Below are 18,803 nucleotides of genomic sequence, written 5' to 3' on the forward strand. Positions count from 1 at the left end.
CCACCACTGAGATGCTCAGACTCCGTGAAGTGGTTAATTGATTCCGGTCTAGGGGCTATCTAGAAAATGTCATCAGTCAGGCATTTTAAACTCTTCTGCCCCATTGCCTTTTTGATCAATAAATTACAGACCCAGATACCCAGGAGTCTTAACTGTGATTATGATGTTCAAAGCTTTCTCTAATGCTGGATAATATGATTCATAATACTTGCATTGTCAGCATATATTCAATACTATAGCACTTTTACTTGATGCTTTACACTCACCGGCCACTTTATTAGGTACACCATGCTAGTATCGTGTTGGACCCCCTTTTGCCTTCAGAACTGCCTCAATTCTTCGTGGCATAGATTCAACAAAGTGCTGGAAGCATTCCTCACATTTTGGTCCATATTGACATGATGGCATCACACAGTTGCCGCAGATTTGTCGGCTGCACATCCATGATGTGAATCTCCCGTTCCACCACATCCCAAAGATGCTCTATTGGATTGAGATCTGGTGACTGTGGAGGCCATTTGAGTACAGTGAACTCATTGTCATGTTCAAGAAACCAGTCTGCGATGATTCCAGCTTTATGACATGGCGCATTATCCTGCTGAAAGTAGCCATCAGATGTTGGGTACATCGTGGTCATAAAGGGGTGGACATGGTCAGCAACAATACTCAGGTAGGCTGTGGCGTTGCAACGATGCTCAATTGGTACCAAGGGGCCCAAAGAGTGCCAAGAAAATATTCCCCACACCATGACACCACCACCACCAGCCTGAACCGTTGATACAAGGCAGGATGGATCCATGCTTTCATGTTGTTGTTGCCAAATTCTGACCCTACCATCCGAATGTCGCAGCAGAAATCGAGACTCATCAGACCAGGCAACGTTTTTCCAATCTTCTACTGTCCAATTTCGATGAGCTTGTGCAAATTGTAGCCTCAGTTTCCTGTTCTTAGCTGAAAGGAGTGGCACCCGGTGTGGTCTTCTGCTGCTGTAGCCCATCTGCCTCAAAGTTTGACGTACTGTGCGTTCAGAGATGCTCTTCTGCCTACCTTGGTTGTAACTGGTGGCGATTTGAGTCGCTGTTGCCTTTCTATCAGCTCGAACCAGTCTGCCCATTCTCCTCTGACCTCTGGCATCAACAAGGCATTTCCACCCACAGAACTGCCGCTCACTGGATGTTTTTTCTTTTTCGGACCAGTCTCTGTAAACCCTAGAGATGGTTGTGTGTGAAAATCCCAGTAGATCAGCAGTTTCTGAAATACTCAGACCAGCCCTTCTGGCACCAACAACCATGCCACGTTCAAAGGCACTCAAATCACCTTTCTTCCCCATACTGATGCTCGGTTTGAACTACAGGAGATTGTCTTGACCATGTCTACATGCCTAAATGCACTGAGTTGCCGCCATGTGATTTGGCTGATTAGAAATTAAGTGTTAACGAGCAGTTGGACAGGTGTACCTAATAAAGTGTCCGGTGAGTGTATATTGATCCACTGTATATAGGCATTATATAGATTATACAGACAGTTCCCGGGTTACTTACAAGATAAGGTCCATAGGTTTGTTCTCAAGTTGAATTTGTATGCAAGTTGAAGCTGTATATTTTAAATTGTAGTTCTAGACACCTATAATTGTAGATCCAGACAAAAAAAATTTTGGCCCCAGTGACAATTGGAGTTTAAACATTTCTTGCTGTAATGGGACTAAGGCTTCATTACAGACACCTTACATCTGATCATTGCAGTCTGGGACTATAGTAAAGCATTCAGAGAGCTTCACCAGAGGTCAGAGGGGTCAGTCTTTAACTAGGGGTCGTCTGTAAGGCGTGTGTCCTTAAGTAGGGGACCACCTGTATTTATCTTTCATATTTTCGTTATGTTTCCTATATAACCCGATATAAATTTTTCTATAGATGCGTCAGCTAACACCCTTAAATCTGGCATGGCTCCTTGCCCCTAGTATATAGCCAGCAGCCCCCTGCCCCCATATTATATAGTAGCCCCCTATTCCCAGCCTATTTAAAAAAAAAAAAAGTACTCTCCTTTCCGAGGCCCCCGCAGGTTATCTTCTGATGCTTTGTCTCGGGGGTCCCCGCATGCTGCCGTCGCATATACCATGATTTCAGTTGCTTGCCGACATTATAGTGTGCGCGCCGCCATCAGCATACACTGTGATGTCGGCAAGCAGCTGACATCATGGTGTGTGCGAAACAGCAGGGAACCGAAGATGGAGCCGGAGCTTCAAAAGATAGAAGAGAACCAGCAGGTGGAGGGGCAAGAAGAGGGGGCCGAAAGGTGAGTACAGTGACGTCGGGGGGGGCGAAGAGGGGTGATAGATATGGTAGGATCAGTCATACAACCTACGATTAAAGTACCCAAGGGGGTCTGAAAATAGTTTAAAAAAAAAAAAAAAAGTTTTTTTTTTCAATATTTATTTTATTTTTTTTAAACCCCTACGGGACGCGGACCCATTTTTCAAATCCGCCCTGTGTCACTATAAGTGGTTGTAGCTTTGGAACGCTATGAGATACCCAGGGGATTTTGAGACTGTTTTCTCGTGACACATTGTACTTCAAATTAGTTTAAAAATTTGGATGAAATCTTTTGCTTTTAGTTATGGAAAAAAAACAAAATTTGGCAAAAATTTGGAAATATTCTTTGTTTTCAACGTTCTAAATTCTCTACTTTTGATGCAGATAGTCATAGCACCCAAATAAATTCATAACTTACATTTCCCAAATGTCTGCTTTATGTTGGATGGTTTAAGATTCCACATATTTTACTAGAATGTTATTAATCTCAGAATGTAGGTATCATTTTAAAATTTTTTGTAAAATCACCAAAACCCGTATTTAGATGGACCTGCTCAACTTCTAATTGACACTGAGAGGCCTAAATAATAGCGAGACTCCTAAATCACTTTTAAGAAGTTTGTTAACCCTTTAGGTGTTTTATAGGGGTTAAAAAAAATGGAGGTGCAGTCTACAAATTGTAATATCTCAATATATTTAATTTTGGTTGGAAAATTAAACATTTACGATGGATTAAATAAAAAAAAGCTCCACAAAGTTTGATACCCAATTTCTCCTGAGTGCACTGATATCCCATAGGTGGTGGTAACCTGCTGTATGGGCGCACGGCCGGGCATAGAAGGGAAGGAGGCGTCATCCAGATCAGATTTGCTATGTCACATTGTACAGGCTATAATTTTTTTTCTTTTTTTAATGTGGATATATAGGGGCTTATTTCTTTTGCCACATGAGATGCACTTTTCTGGTAGGTAATTTTGGGGAATCTATAGCTAATTGGTGAGATTTTATTAACTCTTTTGTTGGTGGAGGAAATGAAAATCTTAAATTTTTGGGAAAATTTATATGGTTTTTTTTTGGTCGTTAACCATACCATAAAAATAGTATATTATTTTTATTCCATGGGTCGCCACGATTTCGAAGAGACTTCATTTATATAGATTTTTTATTTTTCCCCATTTTTACTGAATAAAAAGTAATTTGGCAAAAATGTTGTTAATTTCAGCATCACCGTCTTTCATATGCATAACTTTTTTATTTTTCGCCTCACAAATCTATTTAAGGGCTTATTTTTTTGCGAGAAGGATTGTTCTTTTTAGTGGTCTTATTTTAGAGTGCATAACACTTTTTAGAGCATTTTTTTTATAGGGTATTAAAATTTATCTTTTTTTTGGAGTTTTTTTTTTCTACTGGGTTCACTTTGCGGTTTTAATAATGATTCTGTTTTATTATGCAGATTGTTACGGACACAGGGATACCAAATATGTGGGGGTTTTGTGTAGTTTATTCAATTGTACTGAATAAAAACCAATTTGGAGAAAATCTTGTTCATTTTTGCATCAGCATCTTTTCATATGCATAACTTTTTTATTTTTCAGCTGAAAAGGGCTTATTTTTTGTGAAAAAAGTTGCTCTTTTGAGTGGGCTTATTTTAGAGTGCATTTTTTAAATTACCTTCTAGAGAATTTTTTTATAGGCTAGTAATTAAAAATGATCTTTTTTCGGAACGTTTTTGCGGTTTTTTTTTTCTTCCAGCGTTTACCGTGTGGGTCCAGTAACAATTCTGTTTTATTATACAGATTGTTACGCACCCTGCAATACCAAATATGCAGGGTTTTTTTGTGTGTTTTTGTGTTTTTTATACTTTATTAATTGTTTTTATGGGAAAGTGACATTTTAGGGGCTTATATTTTAATGTATTTATTTTTTATTTATTCTAATGTGTAAACTTTAGTGTTTTTACATGTTTTTACTTTTCCATACTTGAACTTGAACCAGCTATGCTCTGATCGCTGGTTCAAGTTCGATACACTGCTCTACAATACAGAAGTGGATTGGATCCCCCGGTAAGCGGCGCGGGGGATCCGATCCATAGAGCAAACACCCTTACACGCCGCGGTCATGCTGGACCGCGGCGTGTAAGGGGTTAACAACCACGATCGGAGTGGGCTCCGATCGTAGGTGTTAGCGCAGGCTGTCAGCTGTTCGTGAGCCGGTGCCAGAAGCAGGACGTTAAAGCACGTCCCCGTGCGCTTAGCATGTAGCCCCGGGGACGTGCTATAATGTCCTGGTGCGCCTAGGGGTTAATGACCCTCTAGAACTGATATAAATAAACATTAAAATCATAAACTTTCTGGGTATCGCCACCTCCCAAAATGCCAGATCTATCAAAATATAGTAATGTTTATTCCCTGTGTTTAACCCCGTAACGGAAAATAGCGCCCAAAATCAAAATGCCACTTTTTTTTGCCATTTTAAAAATATAAAAGATTCAATGAAAAGATATTAAAAGGCTGTACAGTCCCCAAAATGGTAGAATTGAGAACTTCATCAAATATCAAATGCAAAAAATGACACCACCCACAGCTCTGTGCACCGAAGTAAAAAAAAAGTCATTAGCGTCAGAAGATGGCAAAATGAAAAATTTTTGTACAGGAGGTTTTTATTTTTGTAAATGAAAACTTTATCAAACATATTCAAATCATCCCCATGATTGCACCGACCCAAAGTATGGAGTAGACGTGTCATTTGGGGCGCACAGTGAAAGCTGAAAAATCGATGCCCAAAAGAATACGGTGCAAATGTGGTTTTTTTCATCATTTTCACTGCATTTGGATTTTTTTTGCAGTTTCCCAGGACATGGCATGGGATATTAAATACTGTCACTATGAAGTGCAATTTGTTATGCAGAAAACAAGTCCACATATGGCTCTTTACATGGAAAAATAAAAAGGATTTTGAAGGTGGGGAGTGAAAAATTAAAACGCAAAAACGAAAAAGGGCCTTGGCAAAAAGGGGTTAACATCTTATCTGTGAGTCATGGAACTGTGACTCACCCCAAAGAATTGGCTACTAGTTAGCAAAATACTGGTAATATAACAGTTGTTTTTGTAAAAACGCAGTGATCCAGAACCAGACACAGTTATTATTGTTCACTAAAAAATATTAATTCTGTCCCTATAAATGACGCATGGCGGCTGTACAGTGAGCACAACCTGTGTCACTGTACCGGCGCCAGGAATAAGATGCAACCTGCTCTATCTTTTTCCATATGTATATATATATATACGGCGGGGAACCATGCATCCACTTCTTAAGCTGAATGTATGCTACACCATTCATATTAAAGAAACCTAAGTGTGCCTAGTTTATCATGCATGAGGGGCTCCAGGCTCCAAAGGTATTAAGGTATATGGGTATAGCCCATCAGGCTCCTTTGTACACAGTCTTTCATCCTGGTGGTAGATGCCCTTTAATGGTGCATAGTGTGTTTTTTGTATTTGATTGAATGGGGTAAAATTTGTAAAAAAGGAAAAAAAATTGTTCTGTGAATATTATCTTTTACAGAAAACTGTCAACCTTCCCGCAAAGACAATATGGCAGATTGAAAAATGTTGCCAACGTTGCTTCAGATTTTTGCAATTCAAAAACAAGACTGTATCTTAAGTTAAGTAGAAAGGATATCTCCTCTACATACAGCAAAGGTAATAACAACACGTGAATGTAATCTAGAGTATATTGCATCTGTTGTTTCATAGTTATTATGCTTTATACACTACTGTACTATTTATGTAAAAGATTGTAGGTAATGTAAAGCCTCAAAATAATTTTAATTGACCAGATGAATAAAAAAGGCTGGTATTACATCCTTGGAGGTAACCCTAAAGGTTCAGTGGTGTGACCTGAACATCAGCCTTCCCATTCATTATGTGTCGCACTGAGATTGAACAGTTATATATAACTGCACTATTTATAATCACCCACTTTATCACTTTTTCAGATGACCTTTGGGTTATTTCAAAGACCCTGAACTTTGATCCGCTGGATACGTTCATTGCTTGCAGTGTTTTCTTTGGTCCCTCTTCTAACAATGATATAGAGATTTCACCTTTGAAAGGATACAGTCCATCCAACTGGCCATCAAATAGTATGTAACTGGTAAAACTCTACAGAGAAATATCAAAATACTGTATATACACGTGTATAAGCCGAGTTTTTCTGCACATAAAATGTGCTGAAACAACCTTACCTCGGCTTATACACAAGTCAATAAAAAAAATAAACTTCTATACTTGCCCTCCGGCGGCCCCGATGCTCTGCGTGGCTCCCCGATGCTCAGCGCGGCTCCTCTTCTGTCTTCCCCACGGCTCCTCTTCTTTCTTCGGTCTTCTGTAATAGCCGGCATAGATGTGGCCATGTACTATAAAGTCAGCACTGGACGCATTATAGTATGCGCCAGCGAGCAGAGCGCATGTCCGCGTCTATGCCTGCTGTTACAAAAAAACGAAGAAAGATGAGGAGCAGCGGGGAAGAAAGAAGAGGAGCCGCACTGAGCATCGGTTTATTTTTTTTAAGTGCTGGGTGGGCTGGTTGTATACTACATGGGGGGCTGACTGGCTGTATACATACTATATGGGGGGCTGACTGGCTGTATACATACTACATGGGGGGCTGACTGGCTGTATACATACTACATGGGGGGCTGACTGGCTGTATACATACTACATGGGGGGCTGACTGGCTGTATACATACTACATGGGGGGCTGACTGGCTGTATACATACTACATGGGGGGCTGACTGGCTGTATACATACTACATGGGGGGCTGACTGGCTGTATACATACTACATGGGGGGCTGGCTGGCTGTATACATACTACATGGGGGGCTGGCTGACTGTACACTACGTGGGGGCTGGCTGTACACTACATGGGGGGCTGGCTGGCTGTACACTACGTGGGGGCTGGCTGACTGTACACTACGTGGGGGCTGGCTGACTGTACACTACGTGGGGGCTGGCTGACTGTACACTACGTGGGGGCTGGCTGGCTGTACACTACGTGGGGGCTGGCTGGCTGTACACTACGTGGGGGCTGGCTGGCTGTACACTACGTGGGGGCTGGCTGGCTGTACACTACGTGGGGGCTGGCTGGCTGTACACTACGTGGGGGGATGGCTGGCTGGCTGTACACTACATGGGGGGCTGGCTGGCTGTATACCGAGGGAGGGGGGGCTGTGACCAATGCATTTCCCATCATCGGCTTATACTTGAGTCAATAGGTTTTCCTAGTTTTTGGTGGTAAAATTAGGGGCCTCGGCTTATACTCGGGCTGGCTTCTACTCAGAAATGTGTGAATTACCGTATGTACATGTATTTGCCTAATTGTTATCATAAATGTTGTTCCATTATAACAAGAAGATGGAGTCTAGTGAATTGCTGGATGATATGTCTGCTGTTCTGCCACAAACTAGATTGTTAGTTGTGATAATTATGTATTAAATGTACATACTTTTCAGACTGTTGACCTTTTGTAGACAAGTGATGCAGTTGCGGTCATACAAATATCAGCTATTATTTTCTTAAAATAAATCTTAAAAAAAAGTTGTTTTATTTATTTGATACTCTACCGTTGCTTTAAAGGCTCTCGTAATCATCACAGGCAACGTGGAGGTTCATGTTCACTAGTCAACCTCTTAAATGGGTTGGCCACTAATAAGTTATATTATCGGAGTACAATATGGGTGACCCTATTAGGGTGTTAAACTTACCATGTTTGTTATAAGTGGCCAACACCTTCCAGCACCCTAACCTCCACAAGCCCACAAACAGTACCTTCTTTTGTAATATGTACGTCCCATGGAGATCTTTTTAGGTTGAAGCATGGATGAAAAATCCTCAAAAATGTATGATGCATTCAGGCAACCCCGCCTCTTGCTGTCAAACAACCCACCTCCTGCCGTCAGCTTTCTCTGCCACAGCCTGACTCCTAATTGTGATGTAATTCTCTGGCTACCCGCAGATCTACAAGGCAGTGCTGGGACACTAGATGCATGGAGTGGGCAAAGCAAACTGACTGGAGGAGGTGTCGTTGCCTGACAGCATCATACAAAAAAAATAAAAGATGATGAATTTTTTTATTCGTGTTGCAATTTAGAAATATCATAAAAAGATCTCCAGGGGATCTACATGCTACAGAATAAGGTGTTGGCCCACAGTTATGTGGCACACTATGTGCAGTTTGCTTGTGGAGTTTGCTGGGTGTGGCAGATTCAAACAAAGTGGTGCATGTTCTTCATTAATCTGGCAACAACTTTTTTTTGGTGCACCTTTAACATAGAGCGTGCAACACAATTTTGTTCCACTATATGCAGAAATTTGTGGAACGTCGGGCATAGCGGGAACGGCGGGCACTGGCGCAGACACTTTATATATACATGTGTTTTTTCTAGTGCAAAGTCCGAAAGAAAACTGGTGCAACGGCTCTCATAAATGTGGGCCATTGTATGTGGGCTTGGGAGGGTTTGTGGGGTGACAGGTTTCTTTTTAAGATATTAGTATCTTATAAGTATATTTTACCAATAACTCTTTTCTTTTGCAGTGGTTGTCCATGCATTACTGGTATGTAATGCAAGTACTGAACTGACTTCTTTGAGAAATATACAGGAGCATTTTAACCCATCTTCATTGCCTATAATGCCTCATCTTCTCACCAGGTAAGTAACCCATTACATGATTTTACCACAATTCTAATGTGTTGTCTTGGTTAGAAGAGTTTGCTGGGTCACTTCACTATATTTATAAATAGTACCGTATATTCCGGCGTATAAGACGACCTGGTGTATAAGACGACCCCCCTACTTTCCTGTTTAAAATAGAGTTTAAGATATATTCGCCGTATAAGACTACCCATTTTCCAACGCATACAAAACACCGGTAAAAATTAAAAAAAAAACAGATTTGAATTTAACATGGTCCTTTTTTTAATGTAAATTCTTATGACATGCAGGTATATAGCAGGAAAAATGTCGCTCATAAACATAAGGCATACAGCAACAACATTACCATTACAGCACTGCCCCCAGTAGTATACAGCACTGCCCCCAGGAGTATACAGCACAGTCCCCAGTAGTATACAGCACAGTCCCCAGTAGTATACAGCACTGCCCCCAGTAGTATACAGCACTGCCCCCAGTAGTATACAGCACAGCCCCCAGTAGTATACAGCACAGCCCCCAGTAGTATACAGCACTGCCCCCAGTAGTATACAGCACTGCCCCCAGTAGTATACAGCACTGCCCCCAGTAGTATACAGCACTGCCCCCAGTAGTATACAGCACTGCCCCCAGTAGTATACAGCACTGCCCCCAGTAGTATACAGCACTGCCCCCAGTAGTATACAGCACTGCCCCCAGTAGTATACAGCACTGCCCCCAGTAGTATACAGCACTGCCCCCAGTAGTATACAGCACTGCCCCCAGTAGTATACAGCACTGCCCCCAGTAGTATACAGCACTGCCCCAGTAGTATACAGCACTGCCCCCAGTAGTATACAGCACTGCCCCCAGTAGTATACAGCACTGCCCCCAGTAGTATACAGCACTGCCCCCAGTAGTATACAGCACTGCCCCCAGTAGTATACAGCACTGCCCCCATTAGTATACAGCCCCCAGTAGTATACAGCACTGCCCCCATTAGTATACAGCCCCCAGTAGTATACAGCACTGCCCCCATTAGTATACAGCCCCCAGTAGTATACAGCACAGCCCAGCATTAAAAAAAATAAATAAACTTATATACTCACCCTCCGGTGGCCCCGATGTGCTGCGCTGCTCCCCCGATGTCCGCGCCGTCTTCTTTCTTCTGCCGGGCGCCGCCATTGATCTTCCCCGGCAGGCGCCTAGTATGACGCGCCGCTGCTGACGTCATACTAGGCGCCGCCCCGGGGAAAAGCATGGCGGCGCCCAGCAGAAGAAAGAAGACGGCGCGGAAGACGATCCGCGCGGACATCGGGGCCAACGGAGGGTGAGTATGCACCCGATGTCTTTTTGAGGCTGCCGGCAGCTTTTTGAGGCTGCCGGCAGCCATCGCTGTGCAAACACCCGCGATCGGTGCTAGCACCGATCGCGGGTGTTACCGGTAATCCTTTGCTACAATATGCAGCAAAGACTTACCGGCTATGGAGAGGGCTCAGCCTGTGAGCACTGGGACCCGACCGCCGCCGTATAAGACGATTACCGGCGTATAAGACGACCCCAGAGAAGACAGAAGATTTTTCTGTCTTCAAAAGTCGTCTTATACGCCAGTATATACTGTATATTTTCTTTGTAAATCTGTATATAGTACATACAGGCAGTATCGGTTCTGTAGGTTTGTTCTTAAGTTGAATTTATATGTAAGTCGGAACTGTATGTTTTATAATTGTAACCCCAGCCAACTTTTTTTCGTCTCTGTGACAATTGGATTTTAAATGTTGGATTGTGATAAGAACCAGGATTAACACTAAAGCTTCATTGCAGACTCCTTAGGTAACTGTTATAGTTGTTTATAGTAGCCTAGGGTTAAAGTACAGTAAATTACTAATTACCAGAGGTCCGTTTGTAACTAGGGGACGTCTTTAAGTCAAGTGTTCTTAACTAGGGGACCGCCTGCATAAGAAATTCTATATTTATCAGATGCAGTCTTACATCTTGTTCGTTATATCGCTAATTGATTTGTTTGTCTCTTTCATGGATTCAAGGTCTTCTGGATATGAAAAATATGAGAGACCAATAAAAATTTCTAGAGGAAAGTTCAAACCGCCTGCAATCACTGCTAAAGTCTCCACCAAATGTAATATTGCAGATCATGGATTTGTGCTAAATTTGGCAAGGGAGATGATCATGCAGTTTTATTTGAATGACGACCAAGCCACAGCTTTACTACAAATAGCACATATGATGTCTAGCTCTGATGAATTTCAGGGACCCCATGCTGCACCCATCTCAATTATTCATGGTAAAGGAAACTCCATTGAACTAATATACTCTACCTTAGTTACTATTTAGTTTAAGGATATAAACTTTAACTTGCCTACAATTCGGGGCACTTCAAGGGCGCATGTAATGGGAATTCACAGGAGCCGTTCATGTCCATGGTCCTACATTAAAAGAAACGAGCATGCATGATTTTTCTTCAGCCGCTAAATGTGTACCATTTGTACCTTTGTAAAGGTTGTTGGGAGAAAATGTGAACAAAACAGGAAGCTTCTAAAACAATGGGGCACACTTACTAAGAGCAGTGCAAAGTGCAATAAATGCAGTTTGCCTGTGTAGTGTGCAGGGGGTGCCAGATTCAGGATCTGGTGCTCTCTGCACTGCTCCGACAGAGTGCACCAACTTTTTGCACCAAAATTCTGTCTGACTTGATAAATCTGCTGCACAGTCCGACTGAGCACCGGAACGCCTCCTAATTTGTGTCGCTTGAAGACTAGTGAGGCTGTGCCACAAAGCCCATTGGCCAGAAGAAGCCAAGGTAGAGATGTTTAACATAATCAGATGAAAAAATAGTAATGAAGCAGCTGTGTATGTTCAAAGGGGTTCTCCGGTCACTATATGAACGCAGTGTATATGCGCGGTGGAGGCCATTGAAATGGGGGAGAATGCAGCAGTATTTCATCTCTCTTGGACTCCATTGAGTGTATGATCAGGGAATTCCCCAGTGATGTCACTGTCCATATAAGGACAATGAAAACAAGGAAACGGAGATAGCACTACTCAGGTAAATATAATCAAGGTCAAAGTCGTACACTAACTGACCAAACAAAAATCAAAGATGTATGCTATATGACCAAAAATATCAGAATTGTTTTTTTGTATCAAAAAATACACCACAACACAGACATGTTAAAACCATCTAAAAGTGTGAACACAACACACAAATATGATCATCCCGGGGACCCTTGCATATGGTTATACTGATTGCCCAAAGAAAGAGTAATTTTTTACTTTCTAGCACATTTTTTGTTTTTTCACCCCCTTGGGTCACCTTTTATTTGTTTTCTTGTCCGTGGCTCCTTACTCACTTTTCTGTCTTGCCTCACTGGGATCACATTTTTTCAGGGCCAGTAATTAGCACAGTATTTTATGGTGGGATTGGGGTCCTAAATTTTAGGAGACCGAACTCCGTACACAATCCTCACACCTACTTTGTACTGTTCACTCACTTTTTGGACCACGGACAAGCACATACACGCCATTTGGTGACCCTGGTTCCTCACATCTGGGTGGATGTGCACGACATCTGAGTACATCTTGTATATTTATGTTTGCACATTTATACTTTTTTCCAGATTTCATTACTTACCTTGTAGCATGCTTGCCTTTTGGTCTCTCTTTAATTGATGTCGGTCATCCTTGAATCTCTGGGTGATGTCCGATACATATGGTGGCTCTGCTTTGGTCATCTCCCATGAATACATCCGGATATTACTTACCTGATGATACAAGTCGTACGCTCTGCTTTCCAACCAGCTCTCGCCTGATCATGTACTATTGACTCGGGATATGATATATTAACTATATTAAAAATACTAAGACTTTGACCTGATGTTGATATATAATAATTTTGGTGAATCTTTTTTTGATTCTATACTGAGGCCCATTCTAGTTGGATGCTCCCCTTGTTCTACATGGCTAGGATTTATATTGTTATTTGAATACTGTATATGCATTTGCACTTTGATTATATTCGTATATATGATGCATGTTCATGGGCCAATGAAAGGATGTTTGGGTGTTTGGTTGGTTGTGTGTATATTTGTGGTGGTACTTACATGGTTCTTATAGGTTTTTCACATTATTCACTTTTTCTATTAATTATTTATGTTTTAGATATATTTATATTGCATTGGGGATGTATAGATGTCTATTTACATTGATTACATTATTTATTATTCTTCACCTATTTTCAGATTATTGTATCACAATTAATGTACATTGGGGCTTATTTACTTACCCGCTATCCCGCGGTGCATTGTCCGACGAGGATTCGGGTCCGGCGCGATTCACTAAGGTCCCTGCGTCCAATTTCCTGCAGGAGTCGCTTCCGCCAAGGTCCGCCGGAGTTCACATTCGTTTTCCTGGTACCTGTGAGTGCTGATCTTGGGACACATTTCGTTTTTAAATTCTGCGGTTTCTCCGAATCCGTCGGGTTGTCGGCGCAAAACGGAAATATTCTGGAAAACCCGATGAAATTGCGGTCCGTGGACCCTTAGTAAATGTGCCCCATTGTGTCTTTTATGTCTTTTCATGTTTCTAGGGCTCAGTTGGTTATTTCCTTAGTTATATATTATAGGCTTTGGTGCAAGCATTTCTTTTATTGAATATAACAGCGGCCGTTTTTGGATTTGAAGCGGCTATAGCCAGAGCACGCACAGTCCGTTAACATAACATCACGGTACATAACTGAGTAGTGCGCCCCATATCATTATTCTGGCGCAGGCACGGATATACACACAGCCAGGGGCGCGTGCCGCCAGTTTGTACTGTTTTGGCGCAGGCATGATTACTTACATAGGATCACTTTCCTTTGCGTGTGCCACATTTGTAGATCGGATTATTATATCTAGTACACAACATACTTCGGTCGGCACCGGAAGTCATTAACTGCGAGCGAGTTGCTACACGTGGGATGCCATCCTTTATAATGGGCACAGTATTGCACCACAGCACCCCTGAGGAAGCCAGTTGGGTGGTGATACACGTGGGGTTTTGTCCCCAGCTCCCTCCACCCCTCTCATTGTGTCATCCTCCGCTGTTGAAGGTAGTTATTTATGGGCTCTACTATCCCTGATCGACTTTAATGGTATTCACACACCTTGTCTTATTATTTATATTGGTTTGTTTACACTCTGCCTGCCTTGAGCGTGTTACGTTATAATATTATTTTGTTATTATATTTACTGATATAGAGGGTTTTTTTCAGTACGGGGAGCATTACCATATGCAAGGGTCCCCGGGATGATCATATTTGTGTGTTGTGTGATGGTTTTAACATGTCTGTGTTGTGGTGTATTTTTTGATACAAATAAAATTCTGATATTTTTTGGTCATATAGCATACGTCTTTGTTCTTTGATTTTCATATAAGGACGATGACTTCATTTTGGTGACACCGTGAACCTCAGATGCAGCCAATCACTTTGGTTTTCATGGTTGGCAGCGGCGACATATCCCACTGTATGTATAAAATAAGATACATCTGCACCTTAGGCTACATTCCCACTGCCGTGAGCCCGCCGCACCGTAGCACGGCGGACACACGGCAGCGCGGGGAGAGGAGGAGGAGGTGAGCGCAGCTCACCCCCGCCCCTCTCCATAGCGATGTGTGGCCGCGGCGCCGTAATACAGGAAAAGATAGGACATGTCCTATCTTTTCCCGGGCTATGGAGCGGTACGGTGCCGCACGTGTACTGCACCGTACCGCTCCCGTAGGGCGCCGCGAGCCCATAGAAGTGTATGGGGGACGTATATCGGCCGCATATACGTCGGCCATATATACGTCCCCCATACTGTAGTGTGAATGTAGCCTTACGTTGTAAGAACACGTCGGGAATCCGCCCAACATGTCCTTACAAAGTAGGCAAAAAACAAGGTGTGGATCTAGCCTGACACAACTATGCAAGCTGTGTCTTAAATAAATGGCTTTTGTGTTTACTTTTGTATCTTATCTGTGGCCCTCCTGTTCTTCGTGTATAGAGTTACCTCACATTGTGATAATCGCTGAAAATACAGTGAATTTACTAAATAAATTCTCGATTTAAACAAAACCTTTTCAATTAAAGTTAAAAATGTTTCTCCCTTTAGAAAAAATCCCATATAGAGTCACAGTACTTTTAAGTGCGTTTATTGCACACCACTATGTTATCAAAAAGTGACAATCTATATGTATATAATGCATACTAATTTACTTTTAATATTTTAGGAGTTTTCGGTGCTGGAAAAAGCTACCTACTAGCAGTGGTTGTTTTGTTCTTAGTTCAGCTATTTGAAACCCACAATCCACCAGAAGAAAATAGTTCATGCCACTGGAAATTACTAATTTCGTCATCCACAAATGTAGCCGTTGACCGCGTTCTACTGGGGTATGTAGTGTCCTTTCCTACCAAACATAACACTGCTTTACAACCAGTCCTGAAAACTAATGTGGTTTGTTCTTTTTTTGGAAAAATTTAAATCATAAACAAGGTAAAACATATACACGTTTATGAAGTACCTTAAAGGTGTATTCTGGAATCCAGATCCTGTGAATAGGTCCTAAAACTTTTTTATGAAGTACAACGTGGCTAAACAAAGACAAAAAAATACAAAGCAGAAAGACGTGGTCAAATCCCCACCCCCTGTACGGAAAGCTGTTTTAGAGAAAGGAAAAAATGTTAATTGCTACTGGAAAGAATTCCAATTTCAGAATTGTCTGGTTCTAGACTATTAAATTGAAGATGAATATTCCTTATATTCCTTCTGTGTAAAGTAGATGGAAGAGTAGTAATGAGGCACAGGCGGTCTAGGGGGGAAGAATTTATCACAACTCTTGACAGGTTTGTTGTGCTTGTTTTTCTGCCTAGGAAGTAATAATTGCAAGATTTTCTGCACCAAAAATGGCACAGTTGCTAACATGCAACTTTTTAGGTGCAGTAATTAGTAAAACATACCTGCCAGAGTTGTGATACCCCCTCCCCAATGGTGCTGTATGAGTCCATATCACTAACCTGTTGGTGATAGCAACTGTGAACTACCACTAGTGCTGTTTATGTCTTATAAATTCCCAGTAAATAACACTAAAGTGGAGAGAACTGCTTTCTTTAATTTAAATGGATGTATAGTCGCCTACTCCACCTTATTCATTTTATCCATTAGGTCTGTCCTAAAATTACCTCAGACTTGTTCAGGGAAGCTGTCTTTAAGGATCATTATAGAAAGCACCATGTAACTGCATAACTACATGTCTTGTATATGGTTACAATTTCGGGTGGTTGATTGCTTTAACCCTTTCCCTGGGAAGGACGTGTCTTATATGTCCTCACAGGGGGGCAAATGTATAGCCAAGGGCGTATGTGATACATCCTCACTTCAGAGGGCTATAACATTGCCTAGAAACACAATTGTTTCGCATTCTTTCAAATGAATCTAAAATTGTGTTTCTAGGTGTCAGGGTACCGGAGATATTTACATTAAATTGAGAATTTCGGGTGTGATTTTTATATATAAAAATCTCGCCCAAAAGCACTTCAACAGTTAATATCTCCTGACAACTTGAAACACAAATTTAAATTCACCTAATGTGGCTATATATCAACACCGCAACCCGAACATGTCTATAAAGTTTTATATGCAACACAAAAAAACACACAAACATTCCTGACTAAATTTTTTCAAATAGTGTTTAATAGTGTTCTTACTCATTTTATCATGAACCACAGAGGGTTCCTTTATTGCGTGGCTAATATATTGGTGCACATCTAAAAGTGACTTTTGTTATCTCAGCTTGGTTTATGGATATATAGGTTTTTATTTGGGTTACTGTTGTGTAAAGGAGCATACAATAATATATCTGTATCAACTTCCCACATCTTACTGTTTTAGGAAAGTATATTTCTTTTATATAAGTAGTCTGGATTTGTCCATTTTTTTTTTTAGAGGAAATTTAGAATTTTCATGTAATTTTTGCATTTTATTACTGTTTGCTGCAAAGTTGCATGAAGGTGGTTGTGTGTATTAATTAAAAAATTATTTTTGTGTACGTGGTAGGCAGTGTTTGCTGAAAAAAAAATGACAGAATAGGAGCATCTTACCCTGTGTGTAATATATTTTAAACATATTTGTGGATTGCAACCAAATATGGCATGGTTTTGATTGTAACATTTTTGGGAGAGTAAATTCTTGTTGCCGTTGTGTATTGTGGTATAAATAAATCTGCTTGTGTTATTATTTTTAAATGCCTATTGGTGCGTAAAACTCCACTTCGATGTGAGTTTTATGTAAAAACTAATGTATCATGGGACTTTTTAAAAATAATTTGTTTGTTACAAAGTTACAAGATGGTGGTACAGGCTGAATATATAGATTTAAGGGGTACCTTTCCTTTTTATCTCTTTTATTCCTATTTTTTGCAGCTTGTGACTGTCTTAAAATTTCTAGCTAAAAAGCAGATATTTAGTTATATCAGTTTTAGTGCTATTATGATGGTTTATTCATGTGAACAAATGACTATGAGATATCACTGAACTCTACACATGTTCATTTAGAAGATGTAAAAGTAAATATTTTCTGTTTGGTCCAAATTGTTTGCCATCAAAGTCAATTTTTATGTATTTTTTTTTATAAAAGTTTACACTTTGAATCAAAATTGCATTAAGGCTCTTATGTCTATAAACTCTTTAATGCAATTTTAAAAATGGGGCAAATGTCTGCTTTCAGAAAATAATAGGGTTGGTTGGGGTTAAGCATAATTCTTTTTTGCTGTAATTTCTGTTTTATTTGTACACGTCAAAATTGTAAAATTTGTTCACGTCAATAACGCAACAACATTTCCAGAAATGCCTGGCAGTGAAAAGGTTAAAGTATTTTTGCATGTCTTTTTTTTTTTTTTTTTTTTTTTTTTTTTTTACATATTAGTTTCTTCTGCTGCCTTTTGTTACAAATACTGTTTTGTCTTTCTCTTGATGTTGAAAGAATGGTGAAGGATGTCTGTATCCCATGGCCTGGAGGCTTTACACAGTTATAATTGCTACAGATAGTTGTCAATTAAAGCTGTCCTTACAAATAAGATAAGGGTTACATAAGGCTGGCCATACAAATTAAATAACTATTGATAAAATTGTTATCTCTGCTGTTAGTGCTCTGCTCCTCTGAGTATGCATGTGGTCTTAGTAAAAATAGGTCACCTGTTAAAAAATTATAAATTACATTTAACAATACATAGAACAATAGAGACAATATTTAAGAATATTTAACATCACCTAACTAGCAAAAAGGGCTTTTGGGCAGTTTAACTTGTCCATACACTATCTATTCAATGCTGGCTGTAAGGGGAGAGTCCCCCATACAAATTGAGATGACTGTCCTGTTTGCTCTCCACATATACATTTATACACTCACCGGCCACTTTATTAGGTACACCATGCTAGTAACGGGTTGGACCCCCTTTTGCCTTCAGAACTGCCTCAATTCTTCGTGGCATGTATTCAACAAGGTGCTGGAAGCATTCCTCAGAGATTTTGGTCCATATTGACATGATGGCATCACACAGTTGCCGCAGATTTGTCGGCTGCACATCCATGATGCGAATCTCCCGTTCCACCACATCCCAAAGATGCTCTATTGGATTGAGATCTGGTGACTGTGGAGGCCATTTGAGTACAGTGAACTCATTGTCATGTTCAAGAAACCAGTCTGAGATGATTCCAGCTTTATGACATGGCGCATTATCCTGCTGAAAGTAGCCATCAGATGTTGGGTACAT

The 18,803-nt window shown here is 40.8% G+C and overlaps 1 protein-coding gene across 11 annotated transcripts in view; it reads left to right on the plus strand.

Moving 5' to 3' along the window:
- Positions 1-18,803, plus strand: part of ZGRF1 (zinc finger GRF-type containing 1) — a 93,488-nt gene that overhangs the window by 52,507 nt on the left and 22,178 nt on the right. For all 11 annotated transcript variants that reach the window (XR_011849184.1, XR_011849185.1, XM_072119280.1 and 8 more), the window contains 5 exons: positions 5,874-6,010; positions 6,307-6,453; positions 8,906-9,020; positions 11,045-11,301; positions 15,267-15,426. Coding sequence is in view for 9 of the 11 variants with exons in the window: in XM_072119280.1 (XP_071975381.1) it covers positions 5,874-6,010; positions 6,307-6,453; positions 8,906-9,020; positions 11,045-11,301; positions 15,267-15,426 (816 nt within the window). In the remaining 2 variants the exon portion in view is untranslated. The remainder of the gene's footprint in view (positions 1-5,873; positions 6,011-6,306; positions 6,454-8,905; positions 9,021-11,044; positions 11,302-15,266; positions 15,427-18,803) is intronic.

This window comes from Engystomops pustulosus, chromosome 1 (genome assembly GCF_040894005.1).
Source record: "Engystomops pustulosus chromosome 1, aEngPut4.maternal, whole genome shotgun sequence".
Classification (NCBI taxonomy): Eukaryota; Metazoa; Chordata; class Amphibia; order Anura; family Leptodactylidae; genus Engystomops; species Engystomops pustulosus.